The 26847-nt window shown below is 33.9% G+C and overlaps 3 protein-coding genes across 3 annotated transcripts; all 3 read right to left on the bottom strand.

Moving 5' to 3' along the window:
* Positions 1 to 4061: 4061 nt before the first annotated feature.
* LOC11416055 (F-box/FBD/LRR-repeat protein At4g26340) lies at positions 4062 to 5112 on the bottom strand. Its single transcript, XM_024784775.1, has 3 exons — positions 4600 to 5112; positions 4313 to 4483; positions 4062 to 4226 (listed from the first exon to the last, which is right to left on the bottom strand). The coding sequence occupies exons 1-3, from the start codon at positions 5110 to 5112 to the stop codon at positions 4062 to 4064; spliced, it is 849 nt and encodes a 282-aa protein (XP_024640543.1).
* A 5138-nt stretch (positions 5113 to 10250) lies between these two features.
* LOC11419085 (FBD-associated F-box protein At3g52670) lies at positions 10251 to 11231 on the bottom strand. Its single transcript, XM_024785272.2, has 3 exons — positions 10976 to 11231; positions 10678 to 10854; positions 10251 to 10591 (listed from the first exon to the last, which is right to left on the bottom strand). The coding sequence occupies exons 1-3, from the start codon at positions 11210 to 11212 to the stop codon at positions 10355 to 10357; spliced, it is 651 nt and encodes a 216-aa protein (XP_024641040.1). The 5' UTR covers positions 11213 to 11231; the 3' UTR covers positions 10251 to 10354.
* Positions 11232 to 14964: 3733 nt separating this feature from the next.
* On the bottom strand, positions 14965 to 20267 carry LOC11414750 (protein GAMETE CELL DEFECTIVE 1, mitochondrial). The gene is made up of 3 exons (XM_003613631.4): positions 19674 to 20267; positions 15687 to 15873; positions 14965 to 15559 (listed from the first exon to the last, which is right to left on the bottom strand). Exons 1-3 carry the CDS (start codon positions 20177 to 20179, stop codon positions 15353 to 15355), a joined length of 900 nt encoding a protein of 299 aa, XP_003613679.1. The 5' UTR covers positions 20180 to 20267; the 3' UTR covers positions 14965 to 15352.
* Between the last annotated feature and the right edge of the window lie 6580 nt (positions 20268 to 26847).

Here is a 26847-nt window from a genome sequence, read left to right as displayed (position 1 = left end):
CATCAATTTACAAACTTGATTTGGTTTTGTGCATGTGACACCTTCTGGAATTGCCATATATACATCTTCTTGGAGATCTCCATGTAAAAAGGCATTGTTTACATCTAATTGATGTAAATTCCAGTTATTTATGGCAGATAGAGCTAGTAGTGTTCTGACAGTAGTAAGTTTGGCCATTGGTGAAAAGGTGTCAAAGAAATCCAAACCCTCTATTTGGTTGTATCCTTTTGCAACCAATCTGGCCTTGTACCTTTCAATGGATCCATCAGACTTATGCTTTATTTTATATACCCATTTGTTGCCTATGGGCTTCACATTCTAGGGCAAATCAACAATACTCCATGTGCCATTTCTTTCAAGGGCTTCTAATTCATCTTTCATAGCAAGTACCCAACATTCAGACTTACTAGCTTCTTGATAGGTTTGAGGCTCAGTGCAGTGTGTGATAGACATACTAAATGCCTTGTGTGAAGGAGACAAGTGTGTGAGTGAATGAAAAGAATTTAGAGGATAAAGAGTACCTGAGTTGACTGGTTCTGCTATGTTGACAGATAGATTCTCACAAACATAGTCTGCCAAATGTGGTGGAGTTTTTCTTTGTCTAATAGGTTTGTTTTGAGAAAAGGGTGGTATATGTATAGGTGCAGACCTGTCAGAGATATTTTGAGATGTGAGTGGTGTATGCACAACAGTTTCAAAATTTTGAGGTGAATTATTGATGTTTTGTGGTTCAACTTGTGATGTAGGATCATTGTTAAAGGTGATAGGATGGTAATTCCATGCAACAGTTTGTGAGTTTTGTTTGTAAGGAAGAATATGTTCATGGTGGCTAATATTTCTAGACACTAAAATCTCTTTGTTATTAATGTCAAGCAGTACTGCACCTTTTACTCCAGCTTTATAGCCTAAAAAAATACATTTTCTTGCTCTATGAGTAAGTTTAGTCCTATGTGACAATAAAGTGGAAGCAAAAACTAAAGATCCAAAAACTTTTAAAGTATGCAAGTCAGGCAATGTGCCTTTTAACAAAAAATATGGAGAATGATTTTGAAGTACAGGACTAGGTACTCTATTTATAATGAACACAACATGAGAAACAGCATATGACTAGAAATGTTTTGGTAAATTTGATTGAATTAATAATGCTCTTCCTACATTCAAAATATGTTGATGTTTTCTCTCTACCCTTCCATTTTGTTGGGGAGATTCCACACAACTAGTTTGATGCAAAATTCCTTTTGATTGATAGAAAGAAGGCATAATAAACTCAGGACCATTGTCTGTTCTCACTATTTTAACATGATGATTATGTTGTACTTCAATTTCTTTGATGAAATTTATTACATTTTGTCTGGCTTCACCTTTATGTTTCATTAAAATGATCCAAGTATATCTACTATAATCATCGGCAGCAGTCAAAAAATAAGAATGATTATGAATAGACTTTATTGCAATAGGACCCCATATATCAAAATGTATCAAATCATAAGGCTTTAAAGCTTTATTAGAACTATGAGTAAAAGTAGATTTTTTGTGCTTGGCAAAGTGACAGATGTCACATACTGCTTTATGATCACTAATAACAAAAGGAAATTGAGATTGCAAATTCAACATCCTAGAATTGGACAAATGCCCTAACCTAAAATGCCATAATGCATTATATGGTAAACTAACATAATTTATGGAATTGATGGTTTGAGTAGACAGTGTTGAGTCAGACACTGTTTCTTTATTTGGCAAGACTAGATAGTATAATCCATCCATCATTTCAGCTGAACCAATCATCCTCAAGGCTTTCTGTTCCTGTATGACATTTTTTGTTAGTGAATGACACTAAACAATTTGAATCAAAACACAAATTTGTAACAGAAATCAAATTTATATGAAAATTTGGAACATATAAAACATTTTTAATGGTGAGATCAGCTGAAAAATTTATTGTGCCTGCATATTTTGTGATAATCTGATGACCATTAGGTAATTTTATGGTCATTGGAGAGATTTCACTATAAGAGTGAAACCAGTGCAGTGAGGCACAAATGTGATGACTGGCTCCTGAATCTATGATCCATGAGCCGAAAGTGATGTTATTACAAAAAGAAGAATAAACAGAGACTATACCATTCCTATCAGTTGATGGATGACCAACTGTTTGGGACGAGCAAACCTGATTCAAATTAGCTGAAGCTGAAGCCGGAGCAATACTAGAATTCTGAATTAAAGCAATCAATTTAGTATACTGATCATGAGTCAGAGAAGGAGGTGTTCCTTTGTCCAGTGTTGCAGATGAATCATTACCAAACTCACTACCTTCATGGGCAGCACTGTTAACTTGAGAAGAATTGGTGCGTTGCAAATGAGGAGAGTCCATGCAAACGATAACACGTGTCAACAGTATGATTATTACGGTTGCAAAATGTGCAGACCCGTGGTGGATTAGAACCATAGGACGAATGGCCAAACTTGTTTGATTTGGATGCAAATTTCCTAGTATCAGATGCATTAACCAGGACCTTAGATTCATCACATAAAATTGGAGAACTCTGACGTTCATGTTGCAGAACCATTGAAAAAAATTTGTTCATAGTAGGTAACGGATCAAGAAGCAAAATCTGAGATTTAACTACAGAAAAATTGTTATTTAATCCAGTAAGAAACCGAATTGCCTGTAAAAGATGATGATTGTTCCTGGCAGTACGCATCGCATCACAGGAACAACGATTACAACAAGTGCAAACAGGAATAGGCATGTAAATCTCTAATTCTTCCCAAAGAATTTTAAGTTCAGAGTAAAATTCAGTTACCGATCGCGAATCTTGCTTGAGAGCGTAGATTTCTTGTTGTAATTCAGATACACGGACCAAATCTCCTTGTGAAAACCGCTCCTTCAGATCAAGCCAAACGTCGGCAGCGTTTTCCATGAAAACAATGGATTGACCAATGGATTCATTAACCGAATTCATGATCCAAGAAAGAATCAACATGTTGCAACGGTTCCAGGCACGAAATGAAGGATCAAAAGGATCTGCAGGCATCACAATCGAACCATCAAGAAAATCAAACTTCATCTTTGCACCAAGAGCTCTACGCATAGATCGAGCCCATGTATGATAATTGGAGCCGGAAAGTACCGGAGTAACCGTGACGGAAGAAGGACCGTCACTGGGATGCACGAAGAAGGGACTGGTTTGATCCATGGAAGGATCAATTGGAGGAGTAGGAGCCAAACGAGGCGGCATGACAAATAACGGAAGCGAAACTTAGATCGTTTACACAGCTCTGATACCATGTTAAGAAAGGTAAAATTCATATAAAGAAGAACAGAAATATGTGAATGGAAATTATTCTCATTGAGATTGAAAAGTGGAAATACAATTCTAATATATAGAGAAAGATGGAGCGTGCAAAATACTAATTGTTGTTCCTATCAAATCCCTAGAATATCTCCTTAATAATGTGAAAAATAAAAACAATAGAAACAAAATATTCCAGCTGTTAATTCTGAACAGATTGACTCTCTTTGATATCAGTAAGAGTTCTTCTATCGATATTATCCGTTTGATCCAATTCTTTATTTATGGCTGAGATTTGTTTGTTCAACAGACACAACGACCATGGATAATTTGCAAAGCTGACAAATGAGGGATTTTAGAGGTAAACCGCAACCAAAGAGGGTAGATTTTTAAAGGTAGAGGAAGGTTTCCGCATAATAACTCAAGAAATTGAAGTAAAGGTAATGACTGTTTGAAAAATAAATGCAATATTCATTGTCACATATGCAAGAAGCGTGAATGTAAGATACGGAAATGATAAGTACATATAGTTATGAAGAGAGTCCAAGAATTGGTAGACCATTGATTTGAATAAGCCTATATTGTTCGAACCATCAAATCCAGTAGTAGTAAATATTGTAAGTAACAAAAATACCCGGTATACATCTGGGAACTATTGAGATTCAAACAATGACAGCTTACATGAGGGAGAGATCCTTGGACAAGAGGATAAATTTTCTAAAAATTGAGGGCTCTCCATTGGATTTGGGTGAAGAGTATGGCAAATGGTCATATCTGCAAAAGTCTCGCATTCTGCAAAATATATGTTGCGAATCGAAAATCAGCTTCCCAAGCTTCATAGTGCATAACTTCAAATTTTGTTAGATTAGACGAAACACATTCTGGAACATGATCTGGATATTCCCAATGCTCTATGCTTGCTGAATTCTCCGCCTGTCAATCCGAGACAAAATAGGATATGTAAAAATACTCGATAGAAGAGAAGAACCTGTAAAAATTAGTAACTATAATAAACAAACCTTTAGAATGGTAAGAGTTTGAAGTATGGGACAATTCTGTAGCATTTTCACTACCACCTCCCAGTTATGAATGCGTCCGAACCAAGTTAGTTGAAGTTCCCTTAAGTTTTCAAGCACGGGAAGGCTTTTCTCAAATGTATTGATTTGTTTATTGGAAAGATTTTGTTCTATCTGCACAGGCACAACACAAAAAAGAAAATACATACATCTTATAAATACAGATAATCAAACATCACATAACTTAATATTGATTATAAAAGAAGATGCATCATTATCATATATCATACCCATATACTTAGAAATTTGACATTATAAACTGCTGTGAACGGGACATTAAATAAAGAGATACGAGCCCGAGTCAATTTGGATAAGTGTTTAAAGTACCCTCCATCTGGAACACCGGCATTTGCTTCTACAATTGTACCATTTGCTTTGATTCCATGTATATTCAAATATTCCAATTTTGGACACCCGAAAAGAAGTTTCATGAAATCCTCAGTATCTTTGAAAGAAATTTGAGACATAATCAAGGTTTCGAGCAAAGGAAGATCAACGGAACAGTGAAGCATAGAGCCTACACGTATCCTCGTCAAATGCAGATGCATAAGTGTTTTACAGCAGAAAATGCTAGGTGCCAATTGAACATTGAACAAGACTAGAGTGAGATTCTCCACGCCACGTCGTTTTGCTGCTTCGAGCCAGTCATCAGGCTCATCCTCCCAGAGTTGAGACCAACACCTGAGATCAAGAGATTTGAGAGTAATGCTTTGAGCACGTGGAGACAACATAACTTTGTCCATAAATCTACGAAAGTAAATCAAGTCTTTAGAGTTGTTGACGCCTTTATCATCGGTTTTGAGACTGGAGAGTGAGTGGCATAATGAGACCCATCTTTTCGAAAGAACATGGTTCTAAAAGCGTGTTTGCATGGAAGAAAAGAGAGAATGTGAGTTAGTATATCATCGGGGAAGTTGTTGAGAGTATTAACCGTCACAACCGACTGTGACGGCAACATTTTTTTCCTCTTACTCTTTTTGTTTTCCATGGAATGATACTTTCAGAGAACAAGCTATCTACTAAGAAGGTATTTGAAGAGGAAATCAGTCAAGAGCGTTGTTGAAAAGAGGGAGAGAAAAACGTATTCTGTTTTGAAATTCCACGAGATCAGCCTTGTATCCTCATCCTATAATTACAACGTAACAAAAAAAAAAAAAAAACTATAATTACAACATATACTCCATCGGTCGCTATCGTAGATAAATACTCTCCTTATTTTATTATTACGGGACGTTTTGACATTTTCACACATATTATTAATAAATATAGTTTAACTTTTTTTTTTTTGAAGGAAAATACAGTTTAACTTAACATTGAAAAAAGAAATTATGAGTAAGTTTACAAAAAAATTTATTTTATTCATAACATGGAAAAAAAAGATTAAAAGAACGGAATGATGAGAAACTAATAAATGGTAAAAATATTTATAGGAAAAATGATTAATGATAGTTAGTATTTTAAAGCGGCTTATCTTTTTTATTCAGGTACAATAACTCATGTATTTGAATGATGAGCATCATATGATATTTTTTGCTATGTGTTTAGTACTTTTTTTTGCATTTGAAGACAAATAAGATGAGAGTTAGAGGAGTTGTCAATGGTTTGAGGAACATATTGTATTGTTTTCACTCAAATCGTTGTATTTCACTTTTATCCTAAATCATGCAACTTTATGAGTGTTTTGTAGTGAGAAATCATGTAAATCGTCAAATCAAGACATAATGTGAAGGATCAAGGATATGAAGTTTGAAGACCAATGGTTCTTAGATTGTTTTTCGAGACATTAATACAAGATGAAGAAAGTTCATTTCAAGTTCCTAGAAGTTTTCAAATATAAGAACGATAAAAACCGAGACAAAAACACAAGAATTCGCACAGGAGGGGCTGCCTCATACACATACGTGCACATGCTATGCACCCCTACGCATGGGACAACATTGGCTACCGTCCCATCCACACTTGCGCCTCCCTCATGCGTACCTGCACATCCATGCGGGTAAAATTGCCCTTTGCTTGTTTTTCAAGCTGGGGTCGGTGGAAAAACTCAGTTTTCTTCTCTTAAACACTATGTAATCATACATTATAAATAGAGACCCTTACACACATTTTTATTTATTCAAAAAGATAACGGTTCAGAGCAAGGGTCACACATTTGAGTTCTAAGGCAGAGGATCTCCATCCTCCTTTTGTTCTCTCTAGGGTATGTATTTATATTGTTTTATAATGATGTTTGTTGCCATATGCAACTAAACCTCTTTAATTTAGTTTTCAAGATGAATCCCTTCTTATTTGTTGGATTCAATTAATAAAGTTTTCATTCAAATATGCTTTTCTTGTGTCTGATTTAATTTGTACTTGCATGTTCTTAATGTTTTTTCAATTGAGAATTCGTATTGGTAAACTTGAAAATTGATCCGTAGTAGACTAATAGGATTGACAACCCGAAATTCTTTCTCCGTTCTTGGCATATAATAATCACTTATTTCGTAATTATTGTTAATGAAATTTAAGTATGAAACCTAGGGTTTTCTAATTCTTCCTTTCGGGAACACCGCAATTTTAACTAGGTTAACTTGTAGCACATGTTGCCATTAGAGTTAATGGGGTTTAGAAACTAGTTTCTTAAATCATCAGTGGACACCACATAATTGTTGTTTTACTAATTTAATTCCAACAAAGACGAAAATGGGATTCAAGGATTCCATAATCGCCGTTAAATCTCTAAATCCCAAACCTAATCACGCATTGAGCAGGAAAATTAAACCCTACAACCTTCTTTTAATGTCTTTTCTATTTACTCTCTAAGTAAGTTTTGCTAATTTCTAAGTTTAATGACTATCCATGAGGAGACCATAAACTTATACTTGATTACTTGTTACGATTTAGCGCATTTGCCAATTTCATCCATCAAGTTCAGTGAAACTTATTTTCGTAAATAATTAAGTTAGGTTTAGGTTAAGGTAGGTAGTTTTCTTTTATTTTTACAAATTGCGGTTTTTTTTTATTAAGAAGTAATTTTATTTCCTATTTTGTTTTAGGTTGCATGGCTTAAAACAAATTTGAGCTAATTAAACAATGCAAAGATGAAAGTATTTGTGATTATTTTTCAGGAACAGAGAATTTGGCTGAGAAATGAAGAATATCAGTAATAGTATAACAGAAAAATTAAGTCATGTAGAAATATTTTGTGCAGACCACACTTCAATCCAATTAAGACCTAACAACAATTCAAAATTCAAAAGATATTGACACAAGAGGGCAGAATTTGAGAGTTGGAGCAAAGTTTCCTCGATAAACTCAAGAAATTGAACTAACAAATCCAGTAGTAGTAAATATTGAAACTAACAAAATTGAGGGCTCAGGAACTACTGAGGTTCGGCTTACATGCGAGGGAGATCCTTGGGTAGGGGGATAAATTTTCTAAAGATTGAGGGCTCTTCATTGGATTTGGGTGACGAGAGAATGACAAATGGTCATAATCTGTAAAAGTCACAATCACATTCTGCAAAATATATGTCGTGATTCGAAAATCAGCTTCCAATGGTTCATAGTCTATATTTTAAATGATGTTAGATGAGATGAAACACAATCTAGAACATGATATGGATATTCCCAATGCTCTAAGTTGTTGAGTTCTTTTCTTGTCGATCAAAGACAAAGTAGGATTTGTAAAAATACTCAGAAGATAAGATCGAGTAAAAAAACAGCATAAACTACCCATTGATGTGTCAAACAAATCTTTATAAAGTTAAGAGTTTGAAGTTTGGGCCAATCTGTAGCATTTTTAACCTGTGTGAAATATTAATTTTCCTATGTGGTTTGATTTTGAGCATTTGGCTTGATCAGACTATTAATCTCTCTATACCTTAGAAGACAATGTTAACTTGCGTTATTGATTGTTTTTTGGTTATATTAGTCTGATGATAATTTTTTATGGAATAATTAATTTTGTTTAGAGTTCCAACCAACCGAAAGTATAACAGAAAAAAGTTACAGTGGTGGATTTGGGGAAATCCGAAGGAATCAATGATACAATTCCCCTCCTTCTAGCTCCAATTATCTGGAGTAGACCGGAACTTCAGATATCCGGTGGAAGTGCTCGTGTAAGACAGGTTTCAATGCATCAGAAGTTTGTTCTCCAGTGCGGTGGAAGATGTTTTCCAGTGGGGGAGAGAAACCTGCAAAAGAGGTTAGCATCTGTCGTTCAAGCCAGTATGAGATTGAGGAGGGAAAACTGTGCAAAAAGTGGTAAAATGCTATGATACATTGTGTAGTGAAGCCACACTAACATAGTAAAGTTCAGCTGTAACTGACTCCTTCAAACTGGCACTAGGCGTGGGAGACCGTTAGAGATTAGCTCAAGGTTCTAGATCAAACAAGGCGTACTTCAGTGCGCTGAGGCGCATAAGAGGTCCTCTATGTTTCCCTAGGCGGCGAAGATTATGAGGTAATGACCTCCATGTACATAGCCGACGATATGGACTACGGCCCAATCCATAACAGTCATCATTGATATCACCAAACTCAACAGTTTTGGACAGTGTCAAACTCAACAACATATGGATGGTTATAGATATTAATTACCATTAGCAGATTTAGTGGCTAGTACTTACTACCTGCTTCCTTCCTTTATTTTATAAATTTATCATGCTGTCTCTTTTGGATTATATATATTTTTCATGGCTAATTCTTGCTGGATGACACAGAGAACTTTGTAGGTGAGGAAACTGCAGCTCCAAACTTTAGCAATGGTCAATCTCTATAGTAAAAGATTAAACTTGGAACCGCAACAGAAACAAATTTTTTTTTTAACAACCACTATTTTTAAACTGACCAGCCTGTATGCCTTTGAATATGCTTAAACCCCTTAAATGAGGATCATCTTGAAATATCAACTTGAAGAGATCTACTCAATCTGTTTTGTTTTGTTTTGTATTTCAATTTTTGATGATTTCATGTAAAAATGTGTACTCTGTAAGAAACATATTTTCTCTTTCAATGAAAAGATGATAGTTCCGGCAATATGTAGCACCGATACATCACATTGAAATCGTGTTCGGTATTCGTTGCCAACATGACACTAGTGCACGCAGTTTCATTCAATTATTTTATTTTGTCACATTGTTACCGCTATGAAGCACGGATACGGACAAAGACATAGACACGGAACACGACACATGGTTAACATGCTGCGTTAATCTGGCGAATACTATAACTAACTTTAAATATACAATAGCTAAGTGATTAACATGATCATATGGTTTTCATCTTCAAAAAAGAGTATATAGTTTTCACAATCTTTCTCTTAAAAGTTTATCATTGTCTTCATCAGTGCCACAAATTTCTTAGCCATTAAACAACATGCATAGCTTATTCGATTGAATGCTTGATTAGTACTATATAGTGCTTTTCCAATTCTTACTTGAAACGAGTAAACAAAAAAAAATTCATACTTCCAAATGTTGATGGCTATTAAGGTTTTAATTTTTTGCACTAACTAGATTGACTATCTTTGTTTAACAGAAACAGATAATTAGCCTCCAATTTTATAAAGTTTTTTAGGAATGATCAACCAAATATTAATTCTTCTCAGTTTTAAATTCATATTGCAATAGGTCACTCAAGGAGGCAGCAAATTCAAGCACATGAGTAACCCATTTCTGTTTGATGGAATGACTTTTAAATCCAATGGTTATAAGAGATTCTAGAGAAAGGTTTTGGCAAACCCTAAGAAGAAGAAAATCAAAGGTTGGTAAGAAAACAGATAGGAAAAGATAATCTATAACGGCAAAAGAAGCTTGGTAAATTATGCTCAATACAAACAAAGGATGCTTGGCTCATCGCGAAAATTTGAGCTAACAAAACAATGCAAAGAAGAAAGTATTGGCAGACTACTGATTTATATAAGCCTATATTGTTAAAACCATCAAATTCAGTAGAAGCAAGTATTGAAACTAACGAAAACACCAGACATACATCTAGGAACTACTGAATCAGCTTACATGTGGGAGAGATCCTTGGACAGGAGGATAAATTTGCGTGAAGACTATGGTGAATGGACATAACTTGTAAAAGTCTCGCATTTCGCAAAATATATGTTGCGAATCGAAAATCAGCTTCGCAAGCTTCAGAGCCTATAACTTTAAAGTTTGTTAGATGAGACGAAACACATTCTGGAACATGATCTGGATATTCCCAATCTATGGTTGTTGAATTATTCGCCTGTCGATCCGAGACAAAATAGGATTTGTAAAAATACTCAATAGAAGATAAGAACGGGTATAAATTAGTAACTATAATAAACAAACCTTTACAATGGTAAGAGTTTGAAGTTTGGGACAATTCTGTAGCATTTTCAATACCACCTCCCAGTCATGAACGCTAATGCTTGGAGACCAAGATAGTTGAAGTCTGGTTATGTTTTCAAACATGGGAAGGCTTTTGTCAAATGAATTGATTTCTTTATCGGAAAGACTTCGTTCTATCTGCACAGACACAACACAAAAAAGAAAATACATACATCTTATACATACAGATATACCTAACATATAATATATAATATTGATTATAAAGAAGATGCATCATTATCATAGATCATCATCATACCCAAACACTTAGAAATTTGACATTATAAACTGCAATTAACGGAACACTAATTAAAGAGATACGAGCCCGAGTCAACTTGGATAAGTGTTTAAAGTAGCCTCCCACTGGAACACCGGCATTTGCTTCTACAATTGTACCATTAGCTTTGATTCCATGTATACTCAAATATTCCAATTTTGGACACCCGAAAAAAAGTTTCATGAAATCCTCCTTATCTTCGAAAAAAATTTGATTCATGATCAACGATTTGAGGAAAGGAAGATCAACGGAACAGTGAAGCATAGAGCCTACACTTATGCTCCTCAAATGCAGATGGAGGAGTGTTTTTACAGCAGAAAATGCTAGGTGCCAACCGAAGATTGAACGAGAATAGAGTGAGTTTCTCAAGGCCACGTCGTTTTGCTGCTTCGAGCCAGTCATCAGGCTCATCCTCCCAGAGTTGAGACCAACACCCGAGATCAAGAGATTTGAGAGTAAGGCTTTGAGCGCGCGGAGACAACATAACTTTGTCCATAAATCGACGGAAGTAAATCCAGTCTTTTGAGTTGTTGACACCCTTATCATCGATTTCAAGACTGGAGAGTGAGTGGCATAATGAGATCCATCTTTTCGAAAGAACTGTAAATCTAAAAGCGTCTTTACATGGAAGTAAAGAGAGAATATGAGTTAGTATCTCGTCGGGGAAGTCGTTGAGAGTATCAACCTTTGCCGACATTTTTTTCCTCTTACTATTTTCATTCTCCATGGAATGGCTTCTTCACATGACAAGCAATTTATTGTGGTGAGGTTGAATTGGTTAAAATTGTGGATGCTGTGAGAAGGTTTTTGAAGAGAAAATCAAATAAGAACGCTATAGAATAAGAAGGAGAGATATACACTATTTCTGTTAGTAAGTTTTGAAATTCTGTGAGATCTTTAAGCTTTGATTCCGTCAAATCAGCCTTGCAATATGGGGAAAACTTAGCCTTCACCCTATAATAATTACAACATACAGACCAAGTCAGGAAAAAAAAAAAAAAAAAAAAAAAAAAATAGAGTTTCATAAAACCTAAATTGTATTTCATAACTGAAACTTACCTATACGTGTTCAAGTACAACAGGTGATTAATGTGAACATCCTGCAAATTGTAAACTTTATAGAACCAAATTCAGACTCTAATATTGATAATAAAATATACACATAAAATTAAGCAGTTTGGTCTAATCCTAATGTTGGTCGTGACATAAAAATCATTATTAGTGGTAAAGATATTGCCATCATTGTTAATTGTGATCAACCCTGCATCCTAATGTCATTCATTATATGAAAGTACTTTTCAAGCTTTGGAGGGTGGTGAGGACGACCAAAATAATGACCTGGATCGGTTTAAGGGCACCAAAGCATTTACCTAATGCATTCAAAAAATAAAAGTTTTACTACCTTCATGATCTTCTATTTATTTCTTCAATTGAATGATTTTTACTTTAAACTTGCTTCCTTCTGTTGTACTTGATAAAAAAATCTTCTTATATATTAAAATTAACAAGTAAGCCCTAATTTTAACCTAAACCCTATTGCATAATTTTACTGTTTTAACCCTAATGTTCACACCTAATCTCCTATTTTCATGAACAATCTTCTTATATATTAAAGTTAACATGTAAGCTCTAATTTAAACCTAAACCCTATTGCATAATTTTACTGTTTTAACCCTAATGTTCACACCTAATCTCCTATTTTCACGAACAATCCTAATGCTCTCTCCTAATCTTCTTATCTTCTTATATATTAAAGTTAACAAGTAAGCCCTAATTTTAACCTAAACCCTATTGCATAATTTTACTGTTTTAACCCTAATGTTCACACCTAATCTCCTATTTTCATGAACAATCTTCTTATATATTAAAGTTAACATGTAAGCTCTAATTTAAACCTAAACCCTATTGCATAATTTTACTGTTTTAACCCTAATGTTCACACCTAATCTCCTATTTTCACGAACAATCCTAATGCTCTCTCCTAATCTTCTTATATATTAAAGTTAACAAGTAAGCCCTAATTTTAACCTAAACCCTATTGCATAATTTTACTGTTTTAACCCTAATGTTCACACCTAATCTCCTATTTTCATGAACAATCCTAATGCTCTCTCCTAATCTTCTTATATATTAAAGTTAACAAGTAAGCCCTAATTTTAACCTAAATCCTATTGCATAATTTTACTGTTTTAACCCTAATGTTCACACCTAATCTCCTATTTTCATGAACAATCTTCTTATATATTAAAGTTAACATGTAAGCCCTAATTTAAACCTAAACCCTATTGCATAATTTTACTGTTTTAACCCTAATGTTCACACCTAATCTCCTATTTTCATGAACAATCCTAATGCTCTCTCCTAATCTTCTTATATATTAAAGTTAACAAGTAAGCCCTAATTTTAACCTAAACCCTATTGCATAATTTTACTGTTTTAACCCTAATGTTCACACCTAATCTCCTATTTTCATGAACAATCCTAATGCTCTCTCCTAATCTTCTTATATATTAAAGTTAACAAGTAAGCCCTAATTTTAACCTAAATCCTATTGCATAATTTTACTGTTTTAACCCTAATGTTCACACCTAATCTCCTATTTTCATGAACAATCTTCTTATATATTAAAGTTAACATGTAAGCCCTAATTTTAACCTAAACCCTATTGCATAATTTTACTGTTTTAACCCTAATGTTCACACCTAATCTCCTATTTTCATGAACAATCCTAATGCTCTCTCCTAATCTTCTTATATATTAAAGTTAACAAGTAAGCCCTAATTTTAACCTAAACCCTATTGCATAATTTTACTGTTTTAACCCTAATGTTCACACCTAATCTCCTATTTTCATGAACAATCCTATTGCTCTCACCTAATCTTCTTATATATTAAAGGTAACCCGTAAGCCCTAATTTTAACCTAAATCCTATTGCATAATTTTACCGTTTTAACCCTAATGCTCACACCTAATCTTATATTTTCATGAACAACCCTAATGCTCACACCTAATCTCATATTTTCATGAGCCCTAATTTTAACCTAAACCCTGTTGCATAATTTTACCGTTTTAACCCTAATGCTCACACCTAATCTTATATTTTCATGAACAACCCTAATGCTCACACCTAATCTCATATTTTCATGAGCCCTAATTTTAACCTAAACCCTGTTGCATAATTTTACCATTTTAACCCTAATGCTCACACCTAATCTTCTATTTTCATGAACAACGCTAATGCTCACACCTAATCTCCTATTTTCATGAACAAAGCAAATCGGCATCGCTTTATTTCCCCTATTTCTTCAAAACAAATCGCCCTATTTCTTCAACAAAACAAATCGCCCTATTGGAATAAAAGGGTTTTGAAAGATTATAGCAACATTTTTTTTTGTTAATATTACACTTTTCATCCAAATTAGAACTGAACTCTCTTTGTTAAATATTTACCTCAAAATGCACCTGAATTTTGCAATCTATATAAACAGGTGGAAGAAACATTTCAACAAACAGTTAAAGGGTATCATTTACGGTAAATGCCAAATATTCGATAAAAGGAAAATTATTTAAATAAAACATTTTACATGTTCAGGTTAAGAATGAACTATTTTTAGGTACATAATATAACATTAACATATAATTTTTACAAAAGAATGAAGTAACATTTTTTCAAAAAAAAAAAGAAAAATATGAAGTAACATACCAATAATATAATATTGACATATAATTTTAACAAAAGAATGAAGTAACACACGATTGATAAAAATTAATATTTTTTTGGTGAATAAGCGTGGTGTCTGAGGTTCGAATTCCAACATCTGCATATATTTGGGACCACATATTTCATTCTCTTTGATATGCATTGAGATTTGTTTTTGTCTACTATATCTACAATGTACTATATGACCCGTGCGGCAGCACGGGTGGAAAGTCTAGTAAAAAATAAAAAGTATTCTAATTTAACTTATGGGTTTTAGGGTTTAGAAAATGTCCAATCTAATTTAAATTCATACGATATATCTTATATGAAGAAAAAGATAGCTGCATAGACCATTTTAATGTCATTCACTCACTGTACATACTACATCCTTCTAAGTGTTACAGCAACATTTAGTGTCACAATATAGAAAATATTGCAGCCCAGATTGGCACCACCAACACAGGACAGCACATTGTCATTTCCTCCATGGTTTGAACCTTAGTTAAGATTCTGTTAAGAGAAAATATTGCAGCCAAGATTTTCAGCTGCCATTCCGGTCACACCTCGGCAAAGTTGCATTCATCATTCTTTTTAAATAAAATGACCCCTGCAATGACTTCTGCAGAGCAAAAGAGAATACATAAAACTACATGACCAGGCTATCTCCTACCAAGGGGAATGTAACTTTTATCAACTGAAGTCTTCTCTTCTTTGAATGGTTGGGTAGAGGGATCAGAGAGACTTGGTACTCTAGAAACACTGCCCTTCCCTCTCTTGGCATTTGGTCCCACCACCTCTATCATGTATTTCCACCCATCAATTGGCCTTCTCCGGCTAAATATGTGTGTCTTGATAAAACTAGCAATCTGCATACAAGTTTTATAAAGTTATAAATGATAAAGGAGCATACAAAACCAGGAAGATATATCATGATTTCCAAAAACAATATAATGTTTAATAAGTAAAATTTCAATCCTGTCTTTTAATATGCACCTGAAATTTGCTATACGCAATTCGCCGCTCGAATTCCTGCATAAGTATATCTTCTTCTCTTTGGGACATCTCCCATATATTTCCGTCTTGATTTTTCGATATTGTTTCCCACCCATCAGGCATGTTTTTGAATTCAGAAGTTGGATCTTTTGCGTTGTTCAGATCATTATTGTGGGAGTCAAAAATACTGCAGTTGATAAGAGGATTAGGTACAAGATACATTAATATTAAAGCAGGTTTGACATTTGACAACATTTTATATGCAATAGAGTACAACTACGATGCCGTGAGATAGTAATGTCTATGTTGTCAGTCCTGGATAGCAGATAGCAGGCTACTGGGTTGCAGGGTATATGGCCGCTATTTAAAATATTTAGAATTTATCACAAATTGCTACTAATTTAAAGAAAAGTCACACATATATTAAACAAAACATACTTGAAAATACCAACAAAATTTAAAGAAACAAACAGGTTAAGTCTTAAAAGCTTAAAGCAATTAATATAAACTCAAATAAAACAGAAATGAAAACAGTGGCTGCGAAACAGGAAGAAACAAAGGAGAAACAGAAACAGGGAGACAGAAGCAGAGGGGCTCCAAAACAGGCATAGCCTCCAAACAAAGGAGGGGATGGCAGTGGTTAGAGACGGCTGGGACTGTGTCTCCAGCGTCTGGTTTGTAATTCACAGCAGAGGTAATTGAAAGAGAAAGAAAAGGGAAAGTGAAGAGTTGAGAGGGTGTGGTCCTTCACACTGAAGATAATACTTGGAAATAGTTTTTACTGTGAGAAAACCATAAATTACCCCTTGTAATGACTCAATTTTAAGGGTAACACTAACAGTATCACTGTGTGGGGGCAACACAACATTTGCAAAAAGCAATGCCATGCTGCAACACGAACGCAACCCGGTGGCCGCTACTTGCTTTTGGAACGCAATACTGTGCGTGGGGGCTGCCACCCACTGCAACGCAACATGGCAGTGGACGGCGGTGACAATATCCGTGATTGACAAGATAGATTAATTTCGGTTCAAGGTCTATATTCTATAACACATCATGTCATGGACCTACATCTATGTTGGTGTTTGTTTGTGCGAGAAAACATAATATATTTATGAAAAAATACATAATCAAAATTATTAGGTAACACCTAAATATAAATACAGATAGGTGTTCTGAAGTGAAAGAAAACATTTCTATTATGCTACACTTAGATCAGTACAAATTCTTTATATAGATTGTCACTTCCTACCTTTGCTACCCTTTCTCAACATCTATCAGAATGCAATACAAAGACAGTGTTGATGGCATTTAAAATGAAAAGGCATATGCTAGGCAAAAATCCAATCCTCAACTTTCACAAAAAGCATAAACTACAAGATGAGGTAGTCATTGACACAGCTTCAGCACTTTCAGAATCAAGTGGTTAAGAAATAAGAACTCAATCTTTGTTATCACATTCCTTCAACATTAAAGTGAAAAAAATTAAAATAAATAAAATAAAAAATCCAACTTCAACACTAGTAGAGAGTTCTACAACTCAAGCCTAAAATATAATTGCACAAAAAAGCATGTTAGAAATATAAAAATCAATCTTGAGCATTATCCTAAAACTAGATATATTAGCAGAGTTAGTCAATAATCATAGCACACGATGGAATAAAAACACAGATGATCAATCATTAATAACCAAGACGACCAATCATTAATAACCAAGACGACCAAATACATAATGTTCCTCACACATCTTCTCTACACATGACACATTTTGATTTATTAGACATGCTAATTATCAAGGTCCAAAAATATCAAGTGTGTGATTATTAGAAACTTTTCAGATCAAAGTTTTGTGATTTCACATAGATGAACATTTAGAGAATTTGTTACAACAGAATGCTGAATTATTCATCTAAACTTTGATTGAATGAAATTCAGTTACATTTACAATTGAGACAATCTATTTATAGATTGTTCATCACCATCTATAACCTAGGGACTAGGCAAGCTATTCTCTAACCTATCATGTATTAGTGATCTGTTTCAAGGCAGAGCTTACCAAAATTTAATTTTTATCCACTCAAATATACCTTCGGAAAAATATATCGATTGGTTACAATTTGATGAGTCAAAATTGATTTTAAAAAACAAATATTTGTTTAATAAAAATACATAATAATAACAAACAAATCATGTTCCCTTCTTCTCTCATATTGCAACAACCTTTTATTGTTTTTTAATTTAAAATCTCAACCGTTAGATATTTTTTTGCCACATGTCTTGCATCCAAACCCTAAATGGAGTAAATGGAGTTTAGCATAAATGGAGCATACCCGAACTCATGAATCGAAACCTCAACTTAACTAGAAGTGATGAAAAGTTGCTTTTATTTTAGGTTGACTATGTTTTACATTAAACATGCTTTAAAAGTAAAAACCTCCAAGTATAAAGTAATATTACTACACTTTGAATTCAATTTTAACTAAATCAAGTTCATTCAAAATCACGTCCAAACACATTAAAAGCCTCCAAATTTTAAACTACCCGAGAAACACAAGCCATAGATTATGAACAATACGTGTTGGACTTAAAATTCAGAGCATTTAGGATCAGTATAGGTTATGTAGTACTGAAACTTCAGATTGAAGTGGTGTCCGACATGTCTCAACACCAACGTACCGTTACATTCGACCATTTTTCAAACTATTATCATTGTGTACATGTCATTGCTGGTGGCTGTGCTTCCAATTGAAGAGCATCAATCATGCATCAATCAATTAACCAACTATGGCCCTATTTTTATAAACATCTTAATTACGCATTTATGCCATAAGTGTTTGTTATACAAGCGCTAGTTATAAGTTATTTCTAATTCTATAACCAAAGTTAAACTGAATCCAAATTGTTTCCATATTAGCTATCTTCAAGAGCTTATAGAAATAATCTGAAAACAACTTATAGACATGTCATAAGCTGTTTCCGTGAGCTATACTAAACACTCTCACAAAGTGCTTATGTTAGTAGATAAGTCAATAGAAAGAGCTTTATGATCCTGTTTGGATTGACTTATTTGAACTTATCTACTGACATAATCACTTGTGACACTGAGAGAACTTATGAAAACAGATAATGACATATTTATAAGTCATTGGCTGGCAGAATCACATACGTGTCAGTTTCTGGCGGCCATGCTTCATAGAAAGTATGATCCAATTTAAGAGGATCACATCATGCATCAATCAATTAACAAACTATGGCCATATTTGCATAAATAGTTTAATCAAGTACGCTTATAGCATAAGTTCTTGTCGTATAAACGCTAGTGTATACATTAATTCTTAAAATAAAGTCAAATTTTTTCCATATATGCTATCTTAAAGAGTTTATAAAAATAATCTGAAAACAACTTATAGACATCTCATAGGCTGTTTCCATGAGCTATCCTAAACACTCTCACAAAGTTCTTATGTTAGTAGATAAGTCAATCAATAGACATCTCATAGGCTGTTTCCATGAGCTATCCTAAACACTCTCACAAAGTTCTTATGTTAGTAGATAAGTCGATCAAAAGAGCTCTGAGAGCCTGTTTGGATTGACTTATTTAAACTTATCTACTGGCATAAGCACTTGTGACACCGAGAGAACTTATGAAAACAACTTATGACATGTTCATATGCAGTTTTCAGCTTATTTCCATAACCTCTCCAAGATAGCTTATGAAAACAACTTATAGATTACACAAAAACAGTTTGACTTCATTTAATACTGTGTTATTGAAATAGCTTATTCCTAAGCATGTAAGTCCTATAAGGTTCAAAATAGGTCCGTCTTACAAATAGCACAGACACTACACCGATACTGAAGTATGTCATTTTTCTGAAATTATTATCTGTGTCAACGTGTCAGTGTTCGGTGTCGGTGCTTCATTTACAAGTGATTATCCAAACAGAGCATAAAATAAAACAGTAAGACAGAGAGAGAGAATCATACTCTGAACAACTATCAAGCAATTTCTGAATATCATCATCCCCATTACCACCACCACACCCCCCCAATTTCGCCTCCTCAAGTTTCTCAATCTCCTTACTCCAAAGCCCAGCATGCAACTTCTGTTTCTTCAACCTATAATCCTTCTTAATATTCTCCAAACTATAAATCCCACCTTTCACATTCTCCTCCTCAACCTTCTCCTTCTTCAACCCTTTTCTCCTCTCATTCCAATTCTCATTCATCTCCTCCACAAACGCCTTCGTCTCCGCGTCCGCCACTTCTTCCGAAGCGAAATTCACGTCTCCTTCCCATGGTGCTCGTGTCTTTGGTGTTAGGTCTTGTGGTAACCACGCTGATTCCCATGCTTCGTTCCATTCCTCTTCGCCGCTTCGAGGATTGCGAGATGAGAATTGACGGATTGTTGTTGGGAGTTTGCTGGTGGAGAAGAGTGATTTGAATTGGTTTGTTGTTGTTGCTGTTGTTGTGATTCTTCGAAAGGTTTGCATTTTTTTTTTGTTATGAAGGTGAGAAATGTAGCTGCACTGTCTTGCTCTTTTGTTTGGGGAACAAGATGATATATGAAGAGTTCTGCTCTTTATCTAAACGTTTTTGCTCATTCCCAAATGAAATGACCAAAATGCCTTCAACTTCAAATCAGACAACACTCCCATAAGAAGAACAAGTAAGTTTTTATTTAAGGGTCTGTTTGTTACAGATTGAAATAAAAGTAATTTTAATATAAAATAATTTAGTGATTATATTTTAGAGATTTTGTGAAAAATCAAAATCTATTTTGTGTTTGTTTACCGTAACAAAAAAATCTTTTAAATCATATTTTCTCTCTCTTCTAAAAAAAAATCTATTTTTTGAGAAGCTACTCTTAACAGCTTCTCATTTGAAGCTATTTTTAGATTTTTTTTTTTTTTTTTAGATTCTGATTTTTTAAAAAATCTTTAACAAACGGATGCAAAACTCTTAAAAGTGATTATTTGTTTAAAAAAAAGTGATTTTTTTAAATAAAAAAAAAAAAAAAAAAAACCTATAAGAAACGGGCTCTAAATTATGTTGGTATAATAAATTTTTTCACTTAAACTATAATTTTTTAGGTTTAGTGTTTTGTTAAAATTTTGATTTTTTTTGCAAGAAATGATACAATGTTACATGTAAATAACTTATAGTGCTTAATTGTTATGATGTTTAGATGTTTGCATGTTTATGTTGTAGTTATCATTTTTAGGTTTTATGTATAATTTGCACTCCAATTGTTTAATGAAATGTTTGAATGAGTTTTTTATTGATTATTTTTAATTTCTTATTGTGTAGATTTGAAACAATGGTCGGGTGGATCGAAGTTCATGCACAATTCAACGGCGGAGAACCTCTGAGGTTGAAGGTTCGGTGTCTTGGTGTAACGTTAAGAGGTCTCAAGGATGAACTGAATGAATTCTACCAAGGAGTCAACCCCGTAGACACAAGGAGGGTGGAATAGTTCGATATAAACGTCCAACCCTCGATGAGGGAAGAATATCATTTAGTTGGGTGGAATTAACGAACGACGAAAATGTGACAAACATGTTTTGGGAGCACAACATGTTCTAGTGGATTGATATGCGGGTACCGTTGTTGAGATCAACTAAAGATATTATCAAGAGTCTGATTCTGCCAGAATATCGTGATTAGTTAAGGATCGTGATTAGGTAGGGAAATGCACCTTCCAACTATAACAATTGTCTTCCTTTGGATGCAGTAATTCAAACGGCAGTTCCCAAGCATTCACCCGACATTTCTATTGTTCCTTTCAAAAGATTAAATTCTTGTTAAGCTGGTTTAGATGAAGGTATTGAATTGTCAAGGAATGCACCTCATTCTTTAGACACTTGAATACCATTATTTAAACCAAACCTAGCAAGAATTTAATGTTTTGAATGGAACAATAGAAATGTCGGGTGAATGCTTGAGAGCTGATGTTTAGCAAGTTTGAATTTACCTCATTCAGAGGTAAGATAATTGTTGTAGTTGGTAGATGCATTTCTGAATGTAATGTAATAATAGGACATATTTAGAAACATGTATTATTGAGAATTAGCTATATAAATTATGATATCGAATTCCTTCATATACGATGAGTGTCACGGAATGCACCTCAGTTTTATGTGATTACTCGTCTTATATGAAGGAAATTTTGCATGTTTCCCTTCAGTCTTTTCGTTGAATTCCTTCCACTTCTTCCATATTGAGTTGGGTTGTTTTCTTCAGCAGAATGATAATTTCCTCTATACGAGCCTCTCTGATCGGTGGTGAACAGTCCTCTTGTGTGGAAAATTGGGTTCTCCCATCCATTTAGGGTAGTACTCAAAACATTCCATAGTTTAGGTATTGTCATGTAATGACTGAACTGATTTGTAGCATATCCATGAAATGTTTCCTTAAACAATCATAAACAAAATACCTTAATAGCAATGTACTCCACAAAAGTGACTCAACTTATTATTTTATAATTGTAATCAATAAGTGTTATTGTAAATCTCTGGATTGAGATTAGAAAGTTCTCTAGGTTGAGATAAGGAAATCTATGACTAGGTTTTTTAATTTGTTTATAGTGGAAAAATCATTTGGAAGTGCATGAGAACTATATGTGATTCGGAGTTGTGGGGTGAACCAGGATAAATATGTGTGTTATCTCTTTACTTTCATTATGAATTTTCTCTCCAAAAAAAATCATAAAAAGAGATCAACACAATTAAAACTCTCTTCTTGTGTTTTTTCTCACCTTCAGTACACTACAACTAGTTTGGTGTTTACATCAACTAGATAAGTGTTCATGGTTATGTTGTGGTTTACAAATGAACCAAACACCCCAATTTATAGAATTTTTGGTGCATTGTGGACCATAGAAACTGTCGGTGCAACGTGGACCACAAAAAAATTATGTACTTACTGGTTGAAAATACACAATCCGAACAACTTTTTACATATTCCTCCCATTTATCGGAATACGTAATCTAAAATATTATGGGAATGTTTCGGATTATACAATCTGAACCAGCAATAATATGAATGGTGGCTTGCTCAGCAAGTATGGCTAGTTACACGCTCATTTAACACATTTTTTAGCCTTCATTGACTGGTCATCAAGATTGACCACAATTTTTAGCTTCTCTTTACTTCATTACACTCTATGTTTGTATTTTTCCTATAATCATCATAAATTCTTATTTCAACTCAAATTTTCTCCTTCTCTTTCATACATTACTTCTGAGTAGTTTATAAAATATGTTTAATTCTTGACAAGCTGTATCATTTATGCTCATTTTTTCATTTGCATTTATGGCGTTTTAATAATTTATGCCACTTTTTTTTTTTAAATAGTTAAACGCGAATAAGATTTTAAAAAATACACTAAAATGGAGTTCGGATTGTATATTTCTAACAAATATATTTTAGGAATTTTGAAGTACGCGTGAGAAGTGAAGAATGTGAGAAGAGAAACAGTTATTTGCATATACGACTTTTGTAACAGCTCATTTTTAGCTAGAATTATTTTAATTATTTATTATATGTGTTTATTTGTCTTTATGTGTATTTTATTCTGGATTAGTGGATTTTTGGCCTAGTAGGATAATTTAGTCATTTTTAGACTAAGGAGTATTTTGATCATTTCGCTAATAAGGGTAAATTAATCATTTTTATTAAGAAGTTAATTTTGACGTTTTAGTGTGAATAATTATTTTTGCTAAGTTACTAGTGAGTTGGATAATTATTTATAGAGGGTAATTATTCGGTGTTTTGACGGTTTAAGTGAGTAGTAAGTTTTGGGAATTAGTTAGTAAGAATGTTGAGCCCATTATGACAATTAAAAACCTAAGAGGTAGAGGGAGAAAGCAGATCACAAGAGGAAAGAAGATGAAGCTAGAGAAAGAGAGAGAGCTTTGGGTTGAAGAGCTAGGGGAGATTGAAGCCTAAGCTAGTGGATTCAAGAGGTAAGGGGGATAAATTATTTTCATAATTATATAATTTTCATCTTTTCAATTATGGGTCATAAGTGATTATTGTGAATTATGATTTTTTGTGATTTTTTATGATGAATTTCGTGCTCTTAATTCATGTGAATTTATGGGCATGATAAACTTCATGAAATTGATATGTTATGTGCTTAAAATTCATAGTTGTTGTTGTTGATAAGTTGTTTTGATGATTTTTGTTTAACTAAGTGTATTTAATGAATTGGTGAGTGATTATTGTTGAAACATGCTTAAATTCACTTAATAAATGTTTATTTATGTTTGCATGTTGATGGGGTTTGACTTTGTGTGGTTGTTTGTGAAGTTTGAATGAAAAATGAGAAAATGTGAGTTTTGGTGAAAAATTAACATATTGATGATTTTGATGAGAATTGATGTTTGAGCCCATATTTGTTGTTGTTTTGATTGCCTTTTGATGTATGTTAACTAATAAACAAGTTTGGGGGACGAATATGGGTCGAAGGGGATCAAAAACGGGATTTTGGGGTGAAAATGATGGGTTCCCGAGAGGGAAAACCCAAGAACAGGGTTTCTATCCTGGTGTAACTCGTTGGGCGAGTTCTAGTTCGTTGTGGCGAGTTGCACAGTGCAGAACCCCATGTTTTGGGTGTTTCGGGTACTTCGGGGCCGATCCGGACTTTCCTAAATGATTATTTTGATGTATTTAACTGTTGTCATGCTTTCTAAACCTTTGGAAACATCAAATAAATTGGATTGAACTTGGTTTTGTGAATGGAATCAAAACTTTTTGAAAAACGTTCAAGAACATGAATTTTCCAAAACTCGTTTTTCTCAAGGAAAAAGGGTAAGGTTAATTTTGTTTCCTGTAACTATGATTTATGAAATGGTTTTGGATGGTATTCATGACCTATAACTTGGTCTTGCTTTGAAAAATGGTTTTCTTTTGGAAAATGGTAAAATGAGATGGACTTGGTGAAACTTTGGAATTAATCGGAATTGGCTTAGGATGAGGATATGTATATGCTACTGTGATCATATGTGATTAGTGTCTATGCTTTTTCGAGGTGTTTGAACATGTATGCTTTGTTTTGGTGAATTACGTAGGAAATGATAAAAGTTTTGAAAATAGACGAACTTTGTTAAAATGTGGTTTCATGACCGGATAACTTGCAATTGGCTTTGTGCATAAGATAATATGATAGAATAAGAATGAATCAATGATGAGTAGGTGTTTAATATGTTGAATGCCATGAAGTGGTTAGTTGTCCGTTTTGATGTGAATTATGATTTTGAAACTTTGTTATTTCTTTGAGGTGATTGTCGATGATGATGATTTAATAATGACGATGAATTCTTACATGCAAAATGATGATGATTTTGATGATGACCGCATGTATGAAAAGTGACGATGTTTGATGACGATGTTTTGTTGAGTGAACGTATGCATTATTGAGCCATATGTTCATGCATTGATAAGTAAGATATTTATATCCAGTGAAGATGACTAGAATGTTTACATCCAACGACGATGACTAGAATACTTTGTATTAACGACATGATTATGATACATTTGTATCTTGAGGTGACGACCTTGACAATGACCGGTACCACATGCATATAGAGTCGTGTCTAGGCGCATTGCATACATTTGATAATTAGTTAAGTGTGTCATATTGATTATGTGCTTGGTGAACCTTGGTGATTTATGTGCATTGATCAACTTGGTGAATTATGTACTTGGTGAAATTTGGTGAATATGTGAAGATGTTGAAAGTGTACTTGTATGATTATTATACTTATATGCTTAATGATTATTAACGATGTTGAGTTGTTATAAATGATTTAATTAAGTGTTGTTTAATCATTTAAAATTAATTATGCCGCTTTACTTTAATTTGATTATACTTTAATTGTGAAGTGTTATCTAACCCCCAATGGTCGTTTGGTTGACCACCAACCTTATTCGTATGGATGGGTAGACGGCGTGCATGATTAGTTGTTTAGCTTTGCTTGGTGAGTATGATGGAGGCTAGCTTTGGAGCTACCTTGTGTTTTGCTTTTAGAGTCTTAGAGTCGAGCTCTGATTAGGGGTGTCTGTCTATTACAGATTCTTAGAGTCTTAGAGTCGGACTTTATGAGACTTATTCACTCAGTTGTTGAGATTTGGAGTTTTATTTTGTTGATGTAGTATGATTATGTAACATGGCTACTTTGGAGAATTTTATTATCCGTTGATGAGTTGTATGATATAATTATTCCGCTACGATTTTTTGAAAAATTGTTTATGCATGTTTAGACTTATAGAATAAGTCGCATCTAAATCCTTTGTATGATTTGTATTATTTGTGTAATTTATCGCTTTAAGGGTTTAGGGTGTTACAACTTTAGTGAATTATGAGCCGCTTCTCGTTTTAGGGTGGATGGGCTTATATTTTTTTGTCGAGAAAATTGCTCTTCTTCCATAAAAAATCGCTCACTCCCTATCAAACTTCCCAAAATACCCCGCGTAACTTTAGTCACGCATGTGTTATCCAAAATACCCCCGCGTGACTTTAGTCACGCAAGTGTTATACTCAGCGTGACCTAAGGCACGTTGGAATACAATCTGCATGACTTAAGTCACTCTCAGTTATGAGCTTCCTCCTTCTTTCTTCCATTCACAACCGCAATGTTAATTTCAGTTTCAGTTTCATATAGATTTTCAATTTGCCTCGGTAAACGATATCTCTAATTTCAATTTCCATTCACAGCCCTTCTTTCATATAGATTTTCAATTTCAGTTTGCTCTATGATTTCTTTTATTTTACGCTGCACCGCAAAAAATTATATCTCCTATGAATTCAATTGCTGCTACGTTAATTCAAGATCAAAATCAATCTCTAAATATTGTTGTTGGAATTCTCTGATGGTATGCTTTTCATTCTTTTCATAATCCTCAGCTTTCAATTATGCGGTTGTGAATGGAAGAAAGAAGGAGAAAGTTTTTTTTTATATAAGGCAAGAGTCCAACGACATAAAAAAAAAAAAGAATAGAAGACAATCCAACAAAAAAACAAAAAAGAACTGGGGTGACATAAACCTAACCCAGTCAATCCACATAAAGTGTAGGCCAACCCAATCGGGTGATACAAACAATAAAAACAACACTGGTGAATCGAGCCAAACAGTCCAACATCAAATACTGATGAGGA

Source organism: Medicago truncatula, chromosome 5 (assembly GCF_003473485.1).
Source record: "Medicago truncatula cultivar Jemalong A17 chromosome 5, MtrunA17r5.0-ANR, whole genome shotgun sequence".
Taxonomy (NCBI): domain Eukaryota; kingdom Viridiplantae; phylum Streptophyta; class Magnoliopsida; order Fabales; family Fabaceae; genus Medicago; species Medicago truncatula.
Note: the sequence above shows the minus strand (reverse complement) of the source record. Positions and strands in the feature narration are given on the sequence as shown.